Source organism: Typopeltis vanoorti, chromosome 1 (genome assembly GCF_054136105.1).
Source record: "Typopeltis vanoorti isolate ZY-2024b chromosome 1, IOZ_Tvanoo_1.0, whole genome shotgun sequence".
Lineage (NCBI taxonomy): Eukaryota > Metazoa > Arthropoda > Arachnida > Uropygi > Thelyphonidae > Typopeltis > Typopeltis vanoorti.
The window spans coordinates 70,207,212-70,225,474 of NC_143549.1; the positions used below are offsets into that span (position 1 = coordinate 70,207,212).

An 18,263-nucleotide genomic window follows, 5' to 3' on the forward strand; every position below is an offset into this window, starting at 1 on the left:
TGTGGAAGATCTTGAACATGAGGGAAGACCTTCAACGTCCATCACAGAGACAATGAACAACACAGCAGCGATTATCATCAAGGAGGATCGCAGAATTACAGTACGCCAGCTGCATGTTGTCCTGAATATTTCTGTGGGAAGTGTTCACTCAATCATTTTGTTTCAATGGTTGTGTAGTGGATGTTTTGCAGAAGAACAACATAGATATCCTACCACACCCTCCATACAGTCCTGATCTCGCACCGTGCGATTTCTGGCTGTTTCCTCATCTCAGGAAACCACTAAGAGGCCGCCATTTCGAAAGCAACAAAGCATGTGTAAAAGCTGTGGAGGTGGTTTTGAAAGAACTCTCAAAAAATGGACTTTCACATGTGTTTAAGAAGTAGATGCAATGTTGGGACAAATGCATCGCGTCTCACAGTAGTTACTTTGAAAAAGACCATGTAAATGATTACGATTAAAGGTAATCTGTTTTCTGTATAAATATAGTCTTATTACTTATTGAACAGCATATGTATGTATGTATATATATATATATATTGTATTATTTAAATTTTATTTTTTATATAGTCTGGAAACTGCTCTAGAAATTAAACATGGAACTCTTTCAAACCACTGCGAAGCTCCAATAAACAGGGCAGTGGTCTCATGCCAGGCAGTGAAATTCTTCTCCCACCTAAAATTGCTATTGCTACATATAATTTTTGCCTCTACATATGATCTGATTAAAACAAAAACTGAAATGACATGAAAAGTTTTGTTAAATTCCAAATACCAAATTTTGGTATTTGGAATATTTCATGTGAAACATCCCACAAAACAGGCAAAGTTCTTCTTGCCAATTGGGGAATAATTTGTATAGCTGGATGAAAAATATCTAATAGGTACCTACACATTTTGTCCCTCATCTGGGATTCATCTAGAATAAAATATAAAGAAATTTATGAGGTCTCCCAGTCCTATGATTTTTTATGACCGTTAGTGTACTTCCTCTAAGATTCGTTTGTAGTCAAGCTCACATAACTTCTCATATGCCCTTTCTTCTTTTACTGACTTCATTTCAAAGTGTGTTTAGAGGAGCACAGGTGTATGTCACTTTTACTGAGTGGTTTTCCTTTTCCATTGCCTTTATATTCTTTTTTTTTTGTTGTTGTCATTCCTTTTTCTACTTCACCTCTTCCCTCTTCTTTTCCTTTCTATCTCTTCTAATAATTTATGGCTGTTTACTCTTATGGTGATCCCTGCTGTCAAATTCATTCTGTACTTATGAGAGCAGAAAAAGATGACAGCCATAGGTGCATGACCTTTCTTTCATGTATATAAAAGAAAGGTATACTACTTCAAATAAATACGAGCTAAACCACACGTTTTGACAAACTATTTGGAAACCAATATCTTTGCTACCATAGTATAGTTAGCTCACTATAGCAAACATTATATAACAAACTTTCTTACTATAACAAATTACTGAAAAAGTCCTGACCAAAACTCCATAGACATAATCTATTTTAAAAGAAATTTACTATAGTAAACTATCCACTAGAATGAACTGTTCCAATAGTCCTTACATGTTTGCTGTGCAAGATTCAAATGAGTTTTGTATGTTATAAATAGAAAACTTGTTCCTCTGTATATTTGAAAGATTTTTATGTAGTTCATTTTGAAATCTCTTATTGCATTAAATGGTAATATGCATAAAATTAAATGGTATTTATAAACAAATATAAATATTCTGTTTTGTATAGGACATTTTAGGATGTGATGTCATGAATGGATGTCTCCAGTCTCTTGCCCAGGAATATCCCCAAGTGAAGTTTTGTTGTTTGGAGGCCTCGTCTGCAGGAATGAGTAAACATTTTGTATGTTTTTTAATATATATGTATATATTGAATCTACTGTTCACTGTATTTAAAGATAATTCTTTCATAATGATAAGAAACCGTCTACCTAGTATGTGATTCTTAGGCTAACCAAAAAAAAGCCTGCACTGTTTTTTTAAGTCATTCCAAGAATCACATAAGTTTGTAACTTAGAAAAACACTGCAGTTGTTTTCTTTGCGGATCAATGTAGTTGATTGTAGTAATAGTAATCTATATAAAGTATGTAATTTATGATAATGTATATAATGCATGTATATAAACCACATTATATATTTAAATGTGTATGCTCCTGTATACAAATTTTAAAAATGTAATACTAACCTGCCTTTTAGTTAGAAAGAGCTGGGTTCGAATCCCATCTAGAATGTGAAGAACCTTTATGAACTTTTTCAAGTAAGTTAGACAGTCTCATATGGAGATGCCAGGATTTTCCCTTCTGGAAACTTGGGTTTTTCATCCCACAAAACAAGTAAACTGGTCAGAAAAACACATACACACAATTTACAGACATAGCAAATTAACCACCCTATCATAAAGAGTAATTAGGTTCCCATGAAGCCAAGTACTAATTCGTGACAGGAAATTGGTACTAATTCAGATTTTACTGAGCTCATTCAAAATTGTTAAGCTAATAGACCTGTATAGCTAAATTCTTGCATTCATGATGCTATATCTGCAGAAAAAGGACTATTATAGGTTTACTTTTAGTCACAGATTAGGGAAACTTTTTCAAGTCTTTTATTCAGCTGATTCTGGAATTAGTAGTTGTCTTTGCCATAATCAGAGTATGATTTTTTGGCTAAGAAGAAATTCAGGTTTTTAACCCTGCAACTTAACAAAATTATTCATAGAATGATCACATACAAATAAATAAATACTTATGCTCAGGAATCATTATTCAGCATGTATTGGGAATTCACTCGACGTTGGTGGTGAGAGACAGGGGGGATAGCTAACCACTAATATCCAAATAAAACACTACAATTATAAAAGCGTGCTCTTTCATATGAGAATTTAAAGGAGCTAGTCTCAGACCAGAATCTCTACCTTTTAAAAGCAGTTCACCTTCAGAAGTGCAAGACTATTCTGTAATCAGCATATGCTCTATGCTCATAATTTAAATAAAATTGGGTTGCAAAAAACTGCTCGGGATTTCAGTGCCTGTTATTCTTCTCAAAAACTAGTTACTAAGGAATGCATGAAATATTTGTGCTTTACTTATATCTGCATCCTTTGTCTTTATGATTACTCTAACCTTGAGAAATGTCTCAATTACAGGAGATAAACTATTGCTACTAATGTGTTCTTTTTAACTGTTATGTCACAGTCTTGAAGTAGTATGTATAACTCACAAGTCTCAGTACACTTTCAAGGCATTCTTGTTTTGTGTATGTTCTGTTCACGTAAATTTATGAACATATAACCCTATCTGGTGTCGAGGCTAGCTGGTGAAAAGACGTACTGTCAGAGAAATCCTGAAAGATTTGTGATTTTTGTTGATTTATTAAGTGTTTTCTTAAGATTTTTATACAATGAAACCTGTGGTGAATTCATCACTAAAAACACTTGTACTAATCACAGTGATAAGTTTTAATACATAAATATTTCATCCTAAGTATCTTGGGACATCCTCAGTACAGTAATTCAATCAATACTAGGAATAACATACATTAGGGCGCATGATTATAATGGAATCTCAATATGCGTGCAATAAAGTGTTATAGAAGTAAATTAAAATATAACTGAACAAAAAAAAAATAAAAAATAACATATATAAAGAGACTATTTTACACAATTTTGTATGACAATTTCCCATATTTTAGGAATAGTAAGAACGTCATTGCGTTTTAAATTTAGTCTGTGTAGTAGGGCTTCAGCACTTTCTTTATATAAACGTTCATGTGTATATAAAAATCTATGTAAAAGTTTTGAATTTTCCCAATGGATCCTATGGTTTGGGTTTTCAACTCCGTGTTGAAAGAGAGACCAGATTTCTGCGGTTTGAAAAGATGAATGTGGTCTTGATGTTCCGAGATGCGTTTTTGAACAGATTTACCTGTTTGTCCAAAGTAAGACAACTTGCAGGAACATGGGATCTCATACATGCCAGGTAACATCAGAGGTGAGAGTTTGTCCTTAAAAGAAGGTAACAAGTTATAGATCTGGTTGATGGGTTTGTAAGTAGTGGCAAAATTGTATTTCTTCATAATTTTTGAAAGACGTTCAGAGATGCCTTTGACATAAGGTATGGGAATCCTATGGGCTTCTTCTTCTTGTCTAGGTTGATGTGTGGAGAAGTGACTGATGATTTTTTGAGTTGTTTTAAGATTATATCCATTTAGTATGACTGTATTTTTGATTATTTCTAGTTCTTGGTTTAGAGATTCTTCAGAGGAGCAGAATTTGTGCGCTCTGGTAACTAATGATTTAATGATGCCAAATTTCTGAGATGGATGATGAGCGGAAGAATTGTGAATGTAGCGACCTGAAAATGTAGGCTTGCAATAGACAGACGTGGTGATGGAACCATCTTCTTTTCTTTGAATGTGTAAATCCAGAAAGGAGATACCCTGTGTAGATTCCTTTTCTAGCGTAAAGTGATGCGAGGGTGAAGAAGGTTTATTTTATCTAGAAACAGGCGTAATTCATGTTCGGGATGATCCCAGACTGCAAAGACGTCATCCACATATCGTAGCCAAATTTTTGGTTTTCAAAAGTGAAAATTTTTACTTCCAGGTATTCTAGAAACAGGTTTGGTGATAAAGGAGACCCATTAAGGAGACTCCTTTCTGGATTTACGCATTCAAAGAAAAGAAGACGGTTCCATCACCACATCTGTCTATCGCAAGCCTACATTTTCAGGTTGCTACATTCACAATTCTTCCGCTCATCGTCCATCTCAGAAATTTGGCATCATTAAATCATTAGTTACCAGAGCACACAAATTCTGCTCCTCTGAAGAATCTCTAAACCAAGAACTAGAAATAATCAAAAATACAGTCATACTAAATGGATATAATCTTAAAACAACTCAAAAAATCATCAGTCACTTCTCCACACATCAACCTAGACAAGAAGAAGCCCATAGGATTCCCATACCTTATGTTAAAGGCATCTCTGAACGTCTTTCAAAAATTATGAAGAAATACAATTTTGCCACTACTTACAAACCCATCAACCAGATCTATAACTTGTTACCTTCTTTTAAGGACAAACTCTCACCTCTGATGTTACCTGGCATGTATGAGATCCCATGTTCCTGCAAGTTGTCTTACTTTGGACAAACAGGTAAATCTGTTCAAAAACGCATCTCGGAACATCAAGACCACATTCATCTCTTCAAACCGCAGAAATCTGGTCTCTCTCTCTCAACATGGAGTTGAAAACCCAAACCATAGGATCCATTGGGAAAATTCAAAACTTTTACATAGATTTTTATATACACATGAACGTTTATATAAAGAAAGTGCTGAAGCCCTACTACACAGACTAAATTTAAAACGCAATGACGTTCTTACTATTCCTAAAATATGGGAAATTGTCATACAAAATTGTGTAAAATAATCTCTTTATATATGTTATTTTTTATTTTTTTTTTTGTTCAGTTATATTTTAATTTACTTCTATAACACGTTATTGCACGCATATTGAGATTCCATTGTAATCATGCGCCCTAACTGTATGTTATTCCTAGTATTCTTTGAATCACTGTACTGAGGATGTCCCAAAATACTTGGGATGAAATATTTACGTATTAAAACTTATCACTGTGGTTAGTACGTGTGTTTTTTAGTGGTGATTTCTTAAGATTTAATCGTGTATTTTTAGTAAATTATTGTAGTTTTTTAGTGTAGTTATTGTTCTAAAGCATTTCATAACATAATATCAGAAATATTATTAGCTTTTACTACTCTTAATAATCGCACCAAAATCTTGTCGTTTAGTCATAACAGTGACTAAAGCTAAAGTTGTTCTACTGAGGAGAGCGTTTATCCTGATGAACAAAAGCATTGCTGCAGTGATGATAATAATTTATCCTAGGATACGTTGACATTAGAAATAGCTCGGTTAAAAGAAATTATTAAGAAATCCATCAGGGAATTGGAAAAGGTGGAAAAACATTTGTCTAAACTTTGACGGGATAAGAAAAAGGATGAGAAAAAGAACAGGCAGGAAAATATTAAACATGGAAATCAGAATATTAATAAGAACATACAGTGGAACTGGTGATGCCTTTGACTAGGCTGTTTAATTTAAGTCTCAGCTCTGGCTAAGTCCCAAGAGAGAGTGGAAGGAGGGAAAAATAATTCCTTTGCATAAAGGAGGATTTAAGTCGTTAGGAGCAAATTATAGACCAATTCGTATCTCAGGAGCGGTGGTAAAAGTACTGGAAAAGTTGGTCAAAAAGAGAATTCAGGAATGGGTTGATAAGAATATGATACTCTGAGGGGCAGCATGGTTTTATTTTGTTAGTAATCTACTATCTTTTTATAACAAAGTGACAACTGAGTTGGATAATGGGAATGGCTACACGATAATACTAGTGGATTTTGCAAAGGCATTTGATACCACGTGGAACTCTGTTACATAAATTGCAACAAATGGGGATGGATAGGAAAAACTGGTGATATGGATAAAAGGGTGTTTGATAGACAGATTTAAAAAAGTAGTATATGGAGGAGCAAAATCCAGGAGAAGGCAGGTGATTTTCAGTGTGCCACAGTGCTCTATGCTTGGACCACTGCTGTTTAATTTGTACATAAATGATATAGGAAATAATTTGAAGGGAGATATTCAGTTATTTGCTGATGATACAAAGTTTGGTAGGATAGTAGTTAATCAAGGAGCTTGTAGGATGATTTAAATAAGCAGATAGTATGGGAAAAACCTAATTGATCTCAATTTAATGTGGAAAATTGTAAAGTTGTGCATTTTGGAATACAAAGATTACAAGTTGTGTACCACATTGAGGAAACTTACTCCAGGAAATTGATGAAGCCAGGTAGCTCACAAAATTACTTGATTATTGAAGAACATACTAACATGCAGAGATAAGAGCATTATCATTTCTCTTTATAAAGTCTTGATACAACCACATCTGAATTACTGTGTTCAGTCTGATCATCTGGGTTTCTTGGGGATGAGGAAGTGGCGGAGAGGATCCAGAGACAAGTGATCAAGATGGTGAGTGGTATGTGGAATGCTCCCTATGAGGATAAATTGAGGTTTTATGGAATGCAAAAGTTGGTTGATAGGTGAAAAAGGTTGGATATGATCAAAACACTTAAGTTACTTAAAGGCTTTTATAGGATTGATGCAGCAGTAAAGTTTCAACATTTGGCTAGAGGGATCAGAAATTAGACCTCATTCCCTGGAAGTTGGATCAGGGTGTGGTTAGCAAGGATGTGAAGACTAGATTTTTTGCTTGGACAATAGTGAATGAATGGAATGGATTGCCTCAGTCACTTGTGAACGCTTTGTTTGTTAATGGTTATAAGGAGAGGAGAGGTATGATAGATATTGTGTTGATAGTTTGGGTCTCTCATGAAGAGACTTAGGACTCTATGGAGGTGGCTGTGCATTAATAATAATCTTTGTCACTCATCTTGATCCTATATAGAACATCTTTATCCCCATGGAATCTGGCAGTTTAAATCTCTGCTCAGTAGTCCAGATGTGGCCTTATTAAAGCATTATATAGGGGAAGATAACCTCACTCTATCCCTGTTTGTTAGTATGTTCTTCGACAACCACATGATCTGATGTGTTGTTTTGGTTACCTTCGTAATATGCCTTCAAAACTTCCATTACCTGACACAATTATCCCAAAGTTTCTGGTGTCTCATCAGTTTCCTGCAGTTCATTTTCATCGATATAGTACACAGCTTGTGATCTCTTCTTCTTCCCAAAGTGCATCACCTTACACTTGGCTACATTAAAAGGGCAGCCATTTATCTTTGCCCATAGTGCTAGTCTATTTAAGTCTTCTTGCAGGATCGCTATATCACCTTAATTTACTATTGCTCTTCCCAGATTAGCATCATCAGCAAACAACTGAATATTTCCTGTCAGATCATTTCCTACATTATTGATATACAAATTAAACAAGCAAGGACCAAGGACTGAGCTCTGCAGTAGTACACCACTGGTCACTTGTCTTCTCCTGGACTTAATTTCTCCATAAACTACTCTTTGATATCTGTCCCTCAGCCACCCTCTAATCCTAATCACCAGATTCATATCCATCCCCATTTTTCTCCAATTTGTATAACATAGTTCTATCTGGAATCTTGTCAAATTCTTTTGCAGAGACTAGCAATATCACTGAGAGCTATTTCCCTTATCCAACTCCATTCTCACTTGATTATAAAAAATAAGCAAATTACTAAGGCAAGATGCCTCTTCACAAAACTGTTTCCTAGAGTATCTTATTCCTATTTACCCTCTTGAATTCGCTCTTTCAGCAATTTCTCCATATACAGGGTGTCCCAAAATTCACGTAAGAAGTAATTTTGATAGAAAACACAGGTTTTTAATTAAAAATTGTAATTTCTTATTGATTCATAAAGTATACAGTATAGGGTTATGCATGGAATAGCATATTGGGTAAATGGCCTCCACGGCTTTACTGGCACATATGCACTCTTTTGTTGAAATTTTCCATGACCGTTTTGCATAAATGTGGCTGAATTTCGTTAATACAGCACTCAATTTCCTCCTTCAAGGCGTGGATGGTCGTGGGCTTGTTGGCATAAACCTTAGACTTCAAAAAACCCCAAAGAAAAAAGTCCACCGCCGTTAAGTCACATGATCTGGGCGGCCAATTCTGATCACCAAAACGGGAAATTACACGACCAGGAAATGACTCATGCAGTAATTGAATTGTTTCTCGGGCTGTATGGCATTTGGCACCGTCTTGTTGAAACCACATGTTGTCCACACCCATATCTTGCAATTTAGGCACAAAAAACTGGATTATCATGTTGCGATAGTGAGCACCATTAACTGTTATTGCCTTACCAGCCGCATTTTCGAAGAAGAATGGACCAATGATGCCTCCAGCCCAAAATCCGCACCAAACAGTGACACGTTTTGGATGCATTTGTCTCTCAACAATCACTCGTGCATTTTCTGAACCCCAAATGCGACAATTTTGTTGATTAACGAAGCCATCAAGATGAAAATGAGCCTCATAGCTGAAGATGATTTTGTTCGAAAAATAAGCATCCACTTGTTGTTGTTCCATAATCCATTCAACAAACTCTCTTCGCTGTGTGTGGTCAGTAGGCTTCAGTTCTTGAGTCAATTGAACTTTGTAAGCATAAAGATGCAAATCTTTCATGAGAATACGCTATAGAGAGCTTCTCGAAATGCCCAATTCAAGACTACGGTGCCGAATTGATGTTCCTGGACTCTCAGCAACACTCTCACGAAGTGCTTCGATGTTTTCTGTTGAACGACATGTTGAAGGACGGCCAGGGTGTATAAGATCACTAATTGATCCAATTTCCTCGAATTTTTTAATTAATCTTTTCACAGTTGATGAAGTTAAATCACTATTCTGACCATATTTTGTACGAAAATTGCGAACTGTAGCTGCCAAACCTTCATTATTTTTAAAATATTGCTCAACAATGAAAATGCATTGTTCTTTCGTGTAGTGCTCCATTTTTAATAACCCTGAACTGTCAGCTGTCACGCTGTCTTTTTTTCTCATTGGCAACACTTTACTGCACAAATGGTGCTAAATTTAAATCTTGCGTGAATTTTGGGACACCCTATAGATGCTGATTGGCCTATAACATCTTACTTCTGTCTTGGAGCCTCCATTATGCATTCTAACTGTTTTGCCCTCTTTTCATTCCATTGACACCTTCTCAGTACTGAGGCTTAAATTAAACAGTTTAATCAGAGGAGCTGATAATTCTCTTGCACATTGTCATAATGCAGTACATGGGCCATTATGCTATCTAATATCAGGGTTGTGTTAGTATTAAGGTTCTGCAATATTTTAAGCACCTCCATTTCTTCAACCTTTATTCTCCTGTCAGTGTTAATTGCAAAGTCACCACCTAAATGGTACACCCTTACAAAATGCTTGCTCAGTAATTCAACTGTTTGGTTTGGTTCTGTTACCTCTCCACCATCAGTACTTTTTAAAGTTATCCTTATAGTCATTCCTCCTCTTATTTGCCATATATTGAAAAAACTCTTGAGGATTTCTTTGCCTCATCAGTTAGCTTTCTCTCATTATTAACTTTCTCGTTTCTTACCATACAGGCAGGGATGGCTCGTCCATAGGCACTGCGAAACTGCAGCATCCATAATTTTTCTTGATATATAAATATATTTATTAATTTATTTATATTTGCTTGTAATATTTAATTGATGTCATCAACAATCCTATACAATTCTCTTATTTTGTATAAAAAATAATAAAAATCCAAATGAACACTCTACTACTGGCACAAACTTCATATAAACAACAGTGAAACTGCGCGATGGACAGTGCTGCATTACACCAATAGCTTGTATCTCACTATGATGTGCATATTCTTGCATGTGTAGCAATATGACACTGTGGTAAACACAGGGTTGCTACGAGCTATTGGTGTAATGCAGCACTGTCCATCGCGCAGTTTCACTGTTGTTTATATGAAGTTTGTGCCAGTAGTAGAGTGTTCATAGTGCTTATCGTGTTTACTCCATCTCTTTAAATATTTGGACATTACAATTAAAGGATTTAATTGTAATGTCCAAAAATTGTAAATCCATTCCTTTAATTACAATTAAAGGAAAGGATTTTATTTTTAAGTACCATATTTGCCGGCATATGAGACACATCCCCTTTTTTTTACACGTTTTTTAGGGAAAAAACTTTATCACTGAATATTATAATGAATTTACAGTATTTCAAATATAAAGTAATAAGTAGATCTACTTTCAACAAATACCTAATCTAACAAATTGTCCTCTGTACCATCCGGTGCATTACTAATGCCCTGTCTCAGTGTTCACAGCATCCCATGAAGCTTTGACCCACTCACAAACTTCCAAAATGTTAGGCCTCTTCCTTCTTCCTCACGGCGTAACCTCAAAATCTGAAGACTGCATCCAGCTGTTCCACTTCTCCTTCATAAATCCCTTAAATGGTTTGTTAATACAGACATCTAAAGGTTGAAGCTGACTAGTTAGACCTCCTAGAATTACAGCTAACTGAGTTTTCAATTCCTTGAGTTTATTTGTAACGTCTGTTCTGTGAGAACAAAACTGATCCCATACTAGCATGTCAGGCTTCTTCAACAGTCCACCAGGGCACCTAGACCAAATTTTATCTATCCATAACTTCATTCCTCATCCCTCCATCCAGCCTTTTGCGTGAACATGTACAAACACTCCTTTAAGCAATTTTTCTCTGGGTAGTGTCTTCCTTTTAAAAATCAATAGTGGCAGCAATTTTGTCCCATCCGCACAGCAGGATAAAACAACCGTGTAGTGAGTTGTTTCGTGCCCCGAAGTTTTAACAGTAACACTTTTAGTGCCCTTGGAATCTACAGTTTTGTTTGAGGGCACATCAGAAGTCAGCGGAACCTCGTCCATGTTTCCTATTTGCACATGTTCAAAATTTTCTCGTTTCCATGCGTTAATGACGAATCGATGAAATTCAATAATTTTTTCTTCATACTCAGCTGGCATCTTTTGTGATATTTTTGTTTTATTCCACATACATAACTGGTTTCTCTTCATGAATCTTGAACACCATGATGTTGATCCAGTAAAGTTGGCAATCCCTCTGTTAGTGGCTAGCGCTTTCGCTTGATGAATAATCATTTTTGTAGATGCTGAAAGGCCTACTTTTCTGTGGTCTAAAATCCAAGTATTCAGTTCTGCCTCAAGTTCTGGCCATTTAGCATCTCCACTTCGTAGGTTATGTTTACTGTGAGTTGCTTTTTATAGATCCTCTTCCTAATTCCGCAAAGTTCTTATCATTTTCTCAGCTGGGGGTGGCCCAAAATGCCTCTCTGAAGCCCTGTTTCCATGTTCTTTAGCATACGCAATCACACGTAGCTTGTATGCAATATTGTAGCAGTGCCGAATTTTTCAGCCTTAATTTGCCAAGAAATTTAGAGAAAATTTAACGGCAGAAATTTATGACTGTTCACAACAACAATTGGAAAGTTTAAACAAACAGGAACACAGTTGTGAATCGTCGATGACAGTGCATGTGCATCCACCAAACTCTACATAACTGGAATGCTCTCACACACCGCAAGGAAGCAAGAAAGAAATCACATAACTCGGAACAGAGAAAATTTCCAGAAATGAAAGTAATAAAAAACTGAGTATTTTTATTACTTTCATTTCTGTTACGGCATATAAGACGCACCCTGTTTTTCATACCTATTTTTAAAGAAAAAAAGTGCATCTTATACGCCGGCAAATACAGTAATTTTGAATTATACTAAACTGTATAATTTTATCGATAATAAACAATATTTTTTCATGAAACAAAACAAGAAGAATATATTTTATTTTTAAGTAATTTTGAATTATACCAAACTATAATTTTATCAATAATAAACAATATTTTTTCATGTTTAATTTTTTTTTTAATTTTTACCCATAATTTTGATATTTTATCTAAACACATGTACACTGTACTTACAGTGTGTATGTATATTTTGAAAGTTGCAGCACCCCTACAATTTCAAGCCACGAGCTGCCACTGCATACAAGTCACACTTCTTTCCTGTGCCTTTTACTGCTCATGGGCATGCTGATCACTTTTTTCTTTATAATCACTCTACACCCTTTCCTTTGTGTGCAAATCCTATTTAATGAAGCTATTCATCCATCTAACTCCTACCTGATTTTATTATTATTATTATTATCTGAGACCTACAGGGAGTCAAGGACTCACTGAGCGAGCTTATAAATCATCTTAACCAGCTGTTTGCCTTTAGGGGTAGTGGCATCTGTTGCCACTACCCCTAAAGGCAAACTATTCCACTCACCCACTGCTCTGTGAGAGAAAAACTTAGCTCTTACCCCTTTCCTGACTGCGAACAAACTTAACTTCCATGGATGTCCCCATGTTCTCTTCCCCACCTTCCATATGATGAAAAATTTCATCAGATGACATCCTATAACACCCATCAAAAGTTCATAGACTATCATATCACTCCTCTTTCTCCTGTTATCCAGAGTCTGTAATTCACGTACTCGCAATTTCTCCTCATAATCTAAATCCCATAATCCAAGTGTAATCTTTGTAACTCTTTTTTGCATCCTTTCCACAGCTTCTTTATCCCTTTGGAATCTGGGGAGACCAAATCTGCACGCAAAAATCCAGGTGTGGTCTTATCAAAGCCTTATAAAGAGGCAAAAAACGACTTCCTTATCCTTAGATGTCAAGGTTTGCTTCAACATCACAATTATCTTCCAAGTTCTATTTGTAACTTTTGCTATGTGACCTTTGAACTTCAAATTCCTCTCAACAAATACAGCAAGATCCCTTGCCTCCCTAGTTTCATAGCATAACCCCCACTAATATAACATTCTACCGGAAATCTAGTACACCAAAGTGCATAACTTTACACTTACTAACATTAAACTGACAGCCAATTTCGTCTGCTCAAATTTCCAACCTATTCAAATCATTTTGTAAGTGCTGAATATCAGAAGCATCTCTGATTGCGCTGCCTATTTCCACATCATCAGCAAACAATTGCATATCTGATGTTAGACCCTGCCTGATGTCATTAATATATAGATTGAACAATAATGGCCCAAGGACTGAACCCTGAGGTACACCTTGGTCACATTAAATCTGGCAGATTCACACCCACTTTGTACCACTTTTTGATATCTATCTGTCAACCATCCGTTGATCCAAGTCGAGAGTTTATTTCCAATCCCATATTCTCCAGTTTATGCAACAGCCTTTTGTATGGTATCCTATGAAATGCCTTAGAAAAATCCAACATTATCATAGTATATCCATTCCCTTTATCCAACTTGGCCATAACATTGTCATAAAATATGAGCAAATTGCTAAAACATGACCTTCCTTTAGTAAACCCATGCTGCTCCTTGCAGAGTATAGCTTGTTTGTCTACCCATTTCTGTATATGAGTTCTTACCAACTTCTCTAAAATCTTTTCTTTTAAGCTTACACGGTGATCCGAATGCATTTTTGAAAATTATGGAGACAACTACCGTGTTTGAATAAAAACTTTAGTTTAACATAACTAAAATCTACATTCGACATTTCGACCTTTATGTCATGGTCATCTTCTGGAGCATACAACTACACAGAAAACGAGCTACACTACAATCAAACTGGTTTGTTAAAGACACTGACCAACTGTTACAGCAGCTGTTGGCCTCTGGTGAAACCACTGGCTGGAATGTACATGATGTTAATATATGTATATAGATAGATACTTGTTTTTCTTATTTCTGCTTTAAACTGTTAGTTCTCTTTACCCCTGAAGATGTTAGTCTGGCGATTAACGAAACTTGTCGGGTTTGTTTTTTAGTACTTGTTTAGTTTTAAAAAACAGTCTTTTTAAATAAAAATCTGGTCACAAAACCGGAATAATTCGATTGAAGAATATATTTTATTTTTTAAGTAATTTTGAATTATACCAAAGTGTATAATTTTATCGATAATAAACAATATTTTTTCATGTTTAATTAAAAAATTTTTTTCTTAATCATAATTTTGATATTTTATCCAAACACGTATACACTATACTTACAGTGTGTATGTATATTTCAAAAGTTGCAGCACCCCTACACGATTTCAAGCCATGAGCCACCACTGAATTGGAGCATCAATACAATTAGATACTTCCCAAGAAAGCACAGCATGATCACTTTCACCAATTGATGGTGAAATAGCCATATTCTTAACAGGAGACCCCCCTCCCCCCATTCTCATGATTCTCATGCTATGAGCAAATCCAACACTCTTTGACCTAGAGGTCCTTCTTTCACATGCTGCTTGAGAAAGTTGTTCTCACAACAATTCAATAAATTCCTCTTCTTTCTTATCGTGAGATTTCTCATCTACCCAGTCAATGTTTGGAAAATTAAAGTCACCCATAATAATCACTTGTTTAGTACCCATAAAGCTAAATTATAATAAATTTAAAAAGAAAAAACTTCCAAAATAAGGCTAAATTGCCGATGCATTTCTTCATTCCCTGCAACTGAGCTGGCAGGTCTATAGCAACACCCCACAATATATTTCAGTTTGTTAGCTTCCACTTCATACAAGATAAACTCAAACGCACTGCTACATGGGACATCGTTACCATCATTGTTTCCTTGTCTTTCTACCCTAACTGGAATTAAGTCATTTGATATCATTAGCAGTACTATTCTTATTATTCTTTCCCCACTGTTCCTTCACCACACTTTGCGGTGTCGAGGATTTTTCTACATTTAACCACCACCATATCAGGAATAAGGTGGTTAGAACTGTGTCTCCTGGTGTGTCCTATGTATGATGCAGGTACATGTGTTCACGAGCCGGTTTGCCTCTTCCGGTTGGAGACCCCCCCCACACACACACACAGCTCCTTATGAGACAGCCTAACTCACCTTTAGTCAAAAGAGACCAGTACTATTTCTCACGTCACTGGCAGAAGTAAAACCAGGGGTCTTTTCGACCAAAGGGTCGAAAAAAAAAGACAGAAAAAAGACTTTGTCTAAGTCTTTTTTCTGTCTTCTTCCCTTTCTACTTCAACAGAATTCATTGAAAAGTACAAAGTAAATTTGTTGATGTTATTGAACTTGATCGAAGTACTTGGTTTTTGATTGATAATTCTCCTTGCGACATTAATTACCCAAGAGCACCTCCTAAACCATCTCACTAAAGTTTAATGCGAAAAACATTTTTATTTTGTTATCTTCTATACTAATTGAGATGAAGTTGTTTGGCTTTCTTAGCATTGCATTATCTTCAAAGGGCTTATCGTCAGTGAAGTCCTTTATCCATGAAATGAGAAAAATGTTGCCAATCTGTACACAGCAAAAGACTGCACATGTTTGTCATAGCACTATGTCACAATTTACTCGTAAATCGATAAAGTTATTTGATTAAATATCAGCCTGTTTCTGAAGCCTTACGAATGGAAAGTCCTAAGAACTCTATCATTTTTATTATATGATAAAATGATAAAACTGATCTTTTGGGAACAAAGAGACAATATCGACTTTATGTACACTGCACTGTCAGAACACAAAATACTAACAGCAAAACACTCATGTCACTATGCAGCTTTCCTAAAACATTATTCTGATGCCAACTACAGGATAGCCAGAAATACATACCGTATAACAAGACCTCAAACAACTAATTATATCTTATAAATATAATAATCACTACGGAAAGGCCACACGAAGCTTCTACATCCCAGACATGCTAAATAAACTACCTTTTGAATACAGGAACCTTACAAACTACAATAGCTTGAAAAGAGCCCTAAGGACATACCATAAAAATTACCACTTAGCCTATTCTTATAATTAATATGCAATCTTGGCTTTGTAGAACTTTCTCTCTTCCCTCGCAGACATACTTAAAAGGTCCAAACCAAAGCATATTTTTCCACCACTTTGCCACATACATAACTATGTTCGAAGACATTCATATCTTTATCATGTTTGCCTACCATTGCTGAACTATCACACATATTTTTCCCATTCTTCCCTTGATGATTTAGTTTCCCCGACTCTCTGCATTAGGTCCCATACCAAGAAGTAAGTTTTCCAGGCTGCTGATGCCAAATTACTTCAAGTGCAGGCCATCATTCTTATACAAATCTTTTCTGGCATCAAACTCACCTCACACACACACCTAAAAACTCGCATCCATATCTTCTACATAGCCTGCGCGTGAAATCATTTGCTATCATCGCCCTCCTTAACTCAGTACTATCATATCTAGGTAGTAATCCTACAATTTTTATTCTTTCACATTTCTTTCTCACTTCTTCTAACACACCTTTCATATATTCTTTCATACTATATTTGTCACTACTTAAATTATTAGTAGCTACCAGAACTACCATCTCTTTTACTTTTCTTTTTTGTTTTTCAATTACATTTGTGTAATTCTTTAACTTTTGCCCCTGGGAAACTAGAAGCCAACTCCCTTGGCAAGCACAAATTTTAAGATTGATCACCGTACCATATCACTCTTTTTTCTTAGATTTTAACTGACTTACCTTGTTGTTATTAATATTATGTTTATCAAGTTCAGTGCTTTCCTGCCTGTTCTTGTTCAGATCCTTTTTCTTATTCTGTCTAATTTATCCATATATTTTAAATTACAAGGCTGGTGATTATGAAAAGCTTAGGAGGCAGCTGAGAGCTGTAGTATGGAAAGAGGAGTTGAGTGGGAAGGTGACAGGTGTGCTGCTGGATAAATGAAGAGTTTAAGTTCAAAATCTGGAAGAAGACGACACTGTGGAGGGAACACAAGATGAATGTTGGTAATAATCAATTACATGAAGAGCAGGCCAGGATAGTGACTTGATTGCTAAAAACAGCAAAAGTGCAGTTTGAGAAGAAATGAAGAAATTAGCCAGTCAAGCTAAGAAAAGTCCTAGTGAGTTCTCTCAATATGTAGCAAGCAGAAGAAAAATGACTATGGGAGGACAATTATAGTTGATGCACTGGCAGATTGGTAACCAATGCAGTGGATATAGATGAAGTATTCAACGAGCAGTTGATCAGCTTATTTCATTCTTATGAAGGTGACATCACAAGAAGTTGTGGTGTAAGGAGTATGGTTGGAGGAGAGACTAATGAATGAGCAGGATGTATAAAAGGAATTAAGTAAACTTTATGTTAATAAAGCAGTAGGAGTTGACAATATATCACTTCATGTGTCAAAGAAATGCTCAAGAGAATTAATTTCACCATTGATATACCTGTTTAACATGAGTCTTGCAACAGGGCTAGTACAATGTTGTACTTAAATTTTTCAAAGGCCTTTGACTGACACACAAGGTAGTAGCTAAATTGAAACAGATGGTCTTACATAAGACTGATGAGTTGGATAGCTGATTGGCTGTCAGATAGATATCAGCAGGTTGTGTATGGAGGAGTGGTATCCCAAAAGAGTAAGGTTATTTTGGAGTGCCACAGGGATCTGTTTTGGGACCATTATTGTATAACTTGTATGCTAATGACATTGGGACCAGCTTAACTGGAGATATGCAGCTGTTCGTTGATGATGCAAAGTTGGGAGGAACTATGAACAATTAATGGAGAAAGTTGTGTAAGAGATGAGAGATCTAGGAGTTGATGGTGGACAGAGGCTTGACATTTAGTGGTCACATTGCTAAAATTATAAGACCATCACA

The 18,263-nt window shown here is 35.7% G+C and overlaps 1 protein-coding gene across 1 annotated transcript in view; it reads left to right on the forward strand.

Moving 5' to 3' along the window:
- LOC150110075 (phosducin-like protein 1) overlaps window positions 1-18,263 on the forward strand; it is a 145,539-nt gene that overhangs the window by 85,055 nt on the left and 42,221 nt on the right. Inside the window, exon 6 of the mRNA XM_090391151.1 lies at window positions 1,746-1,859. Coding sequence (XP_090247277.1) covers window positions 1,746-1,859 — 114 coding nt within the window. The remainder of the gene's footprint in view (window positions 1-1,745; window positions 1,860-18,263) is intronic.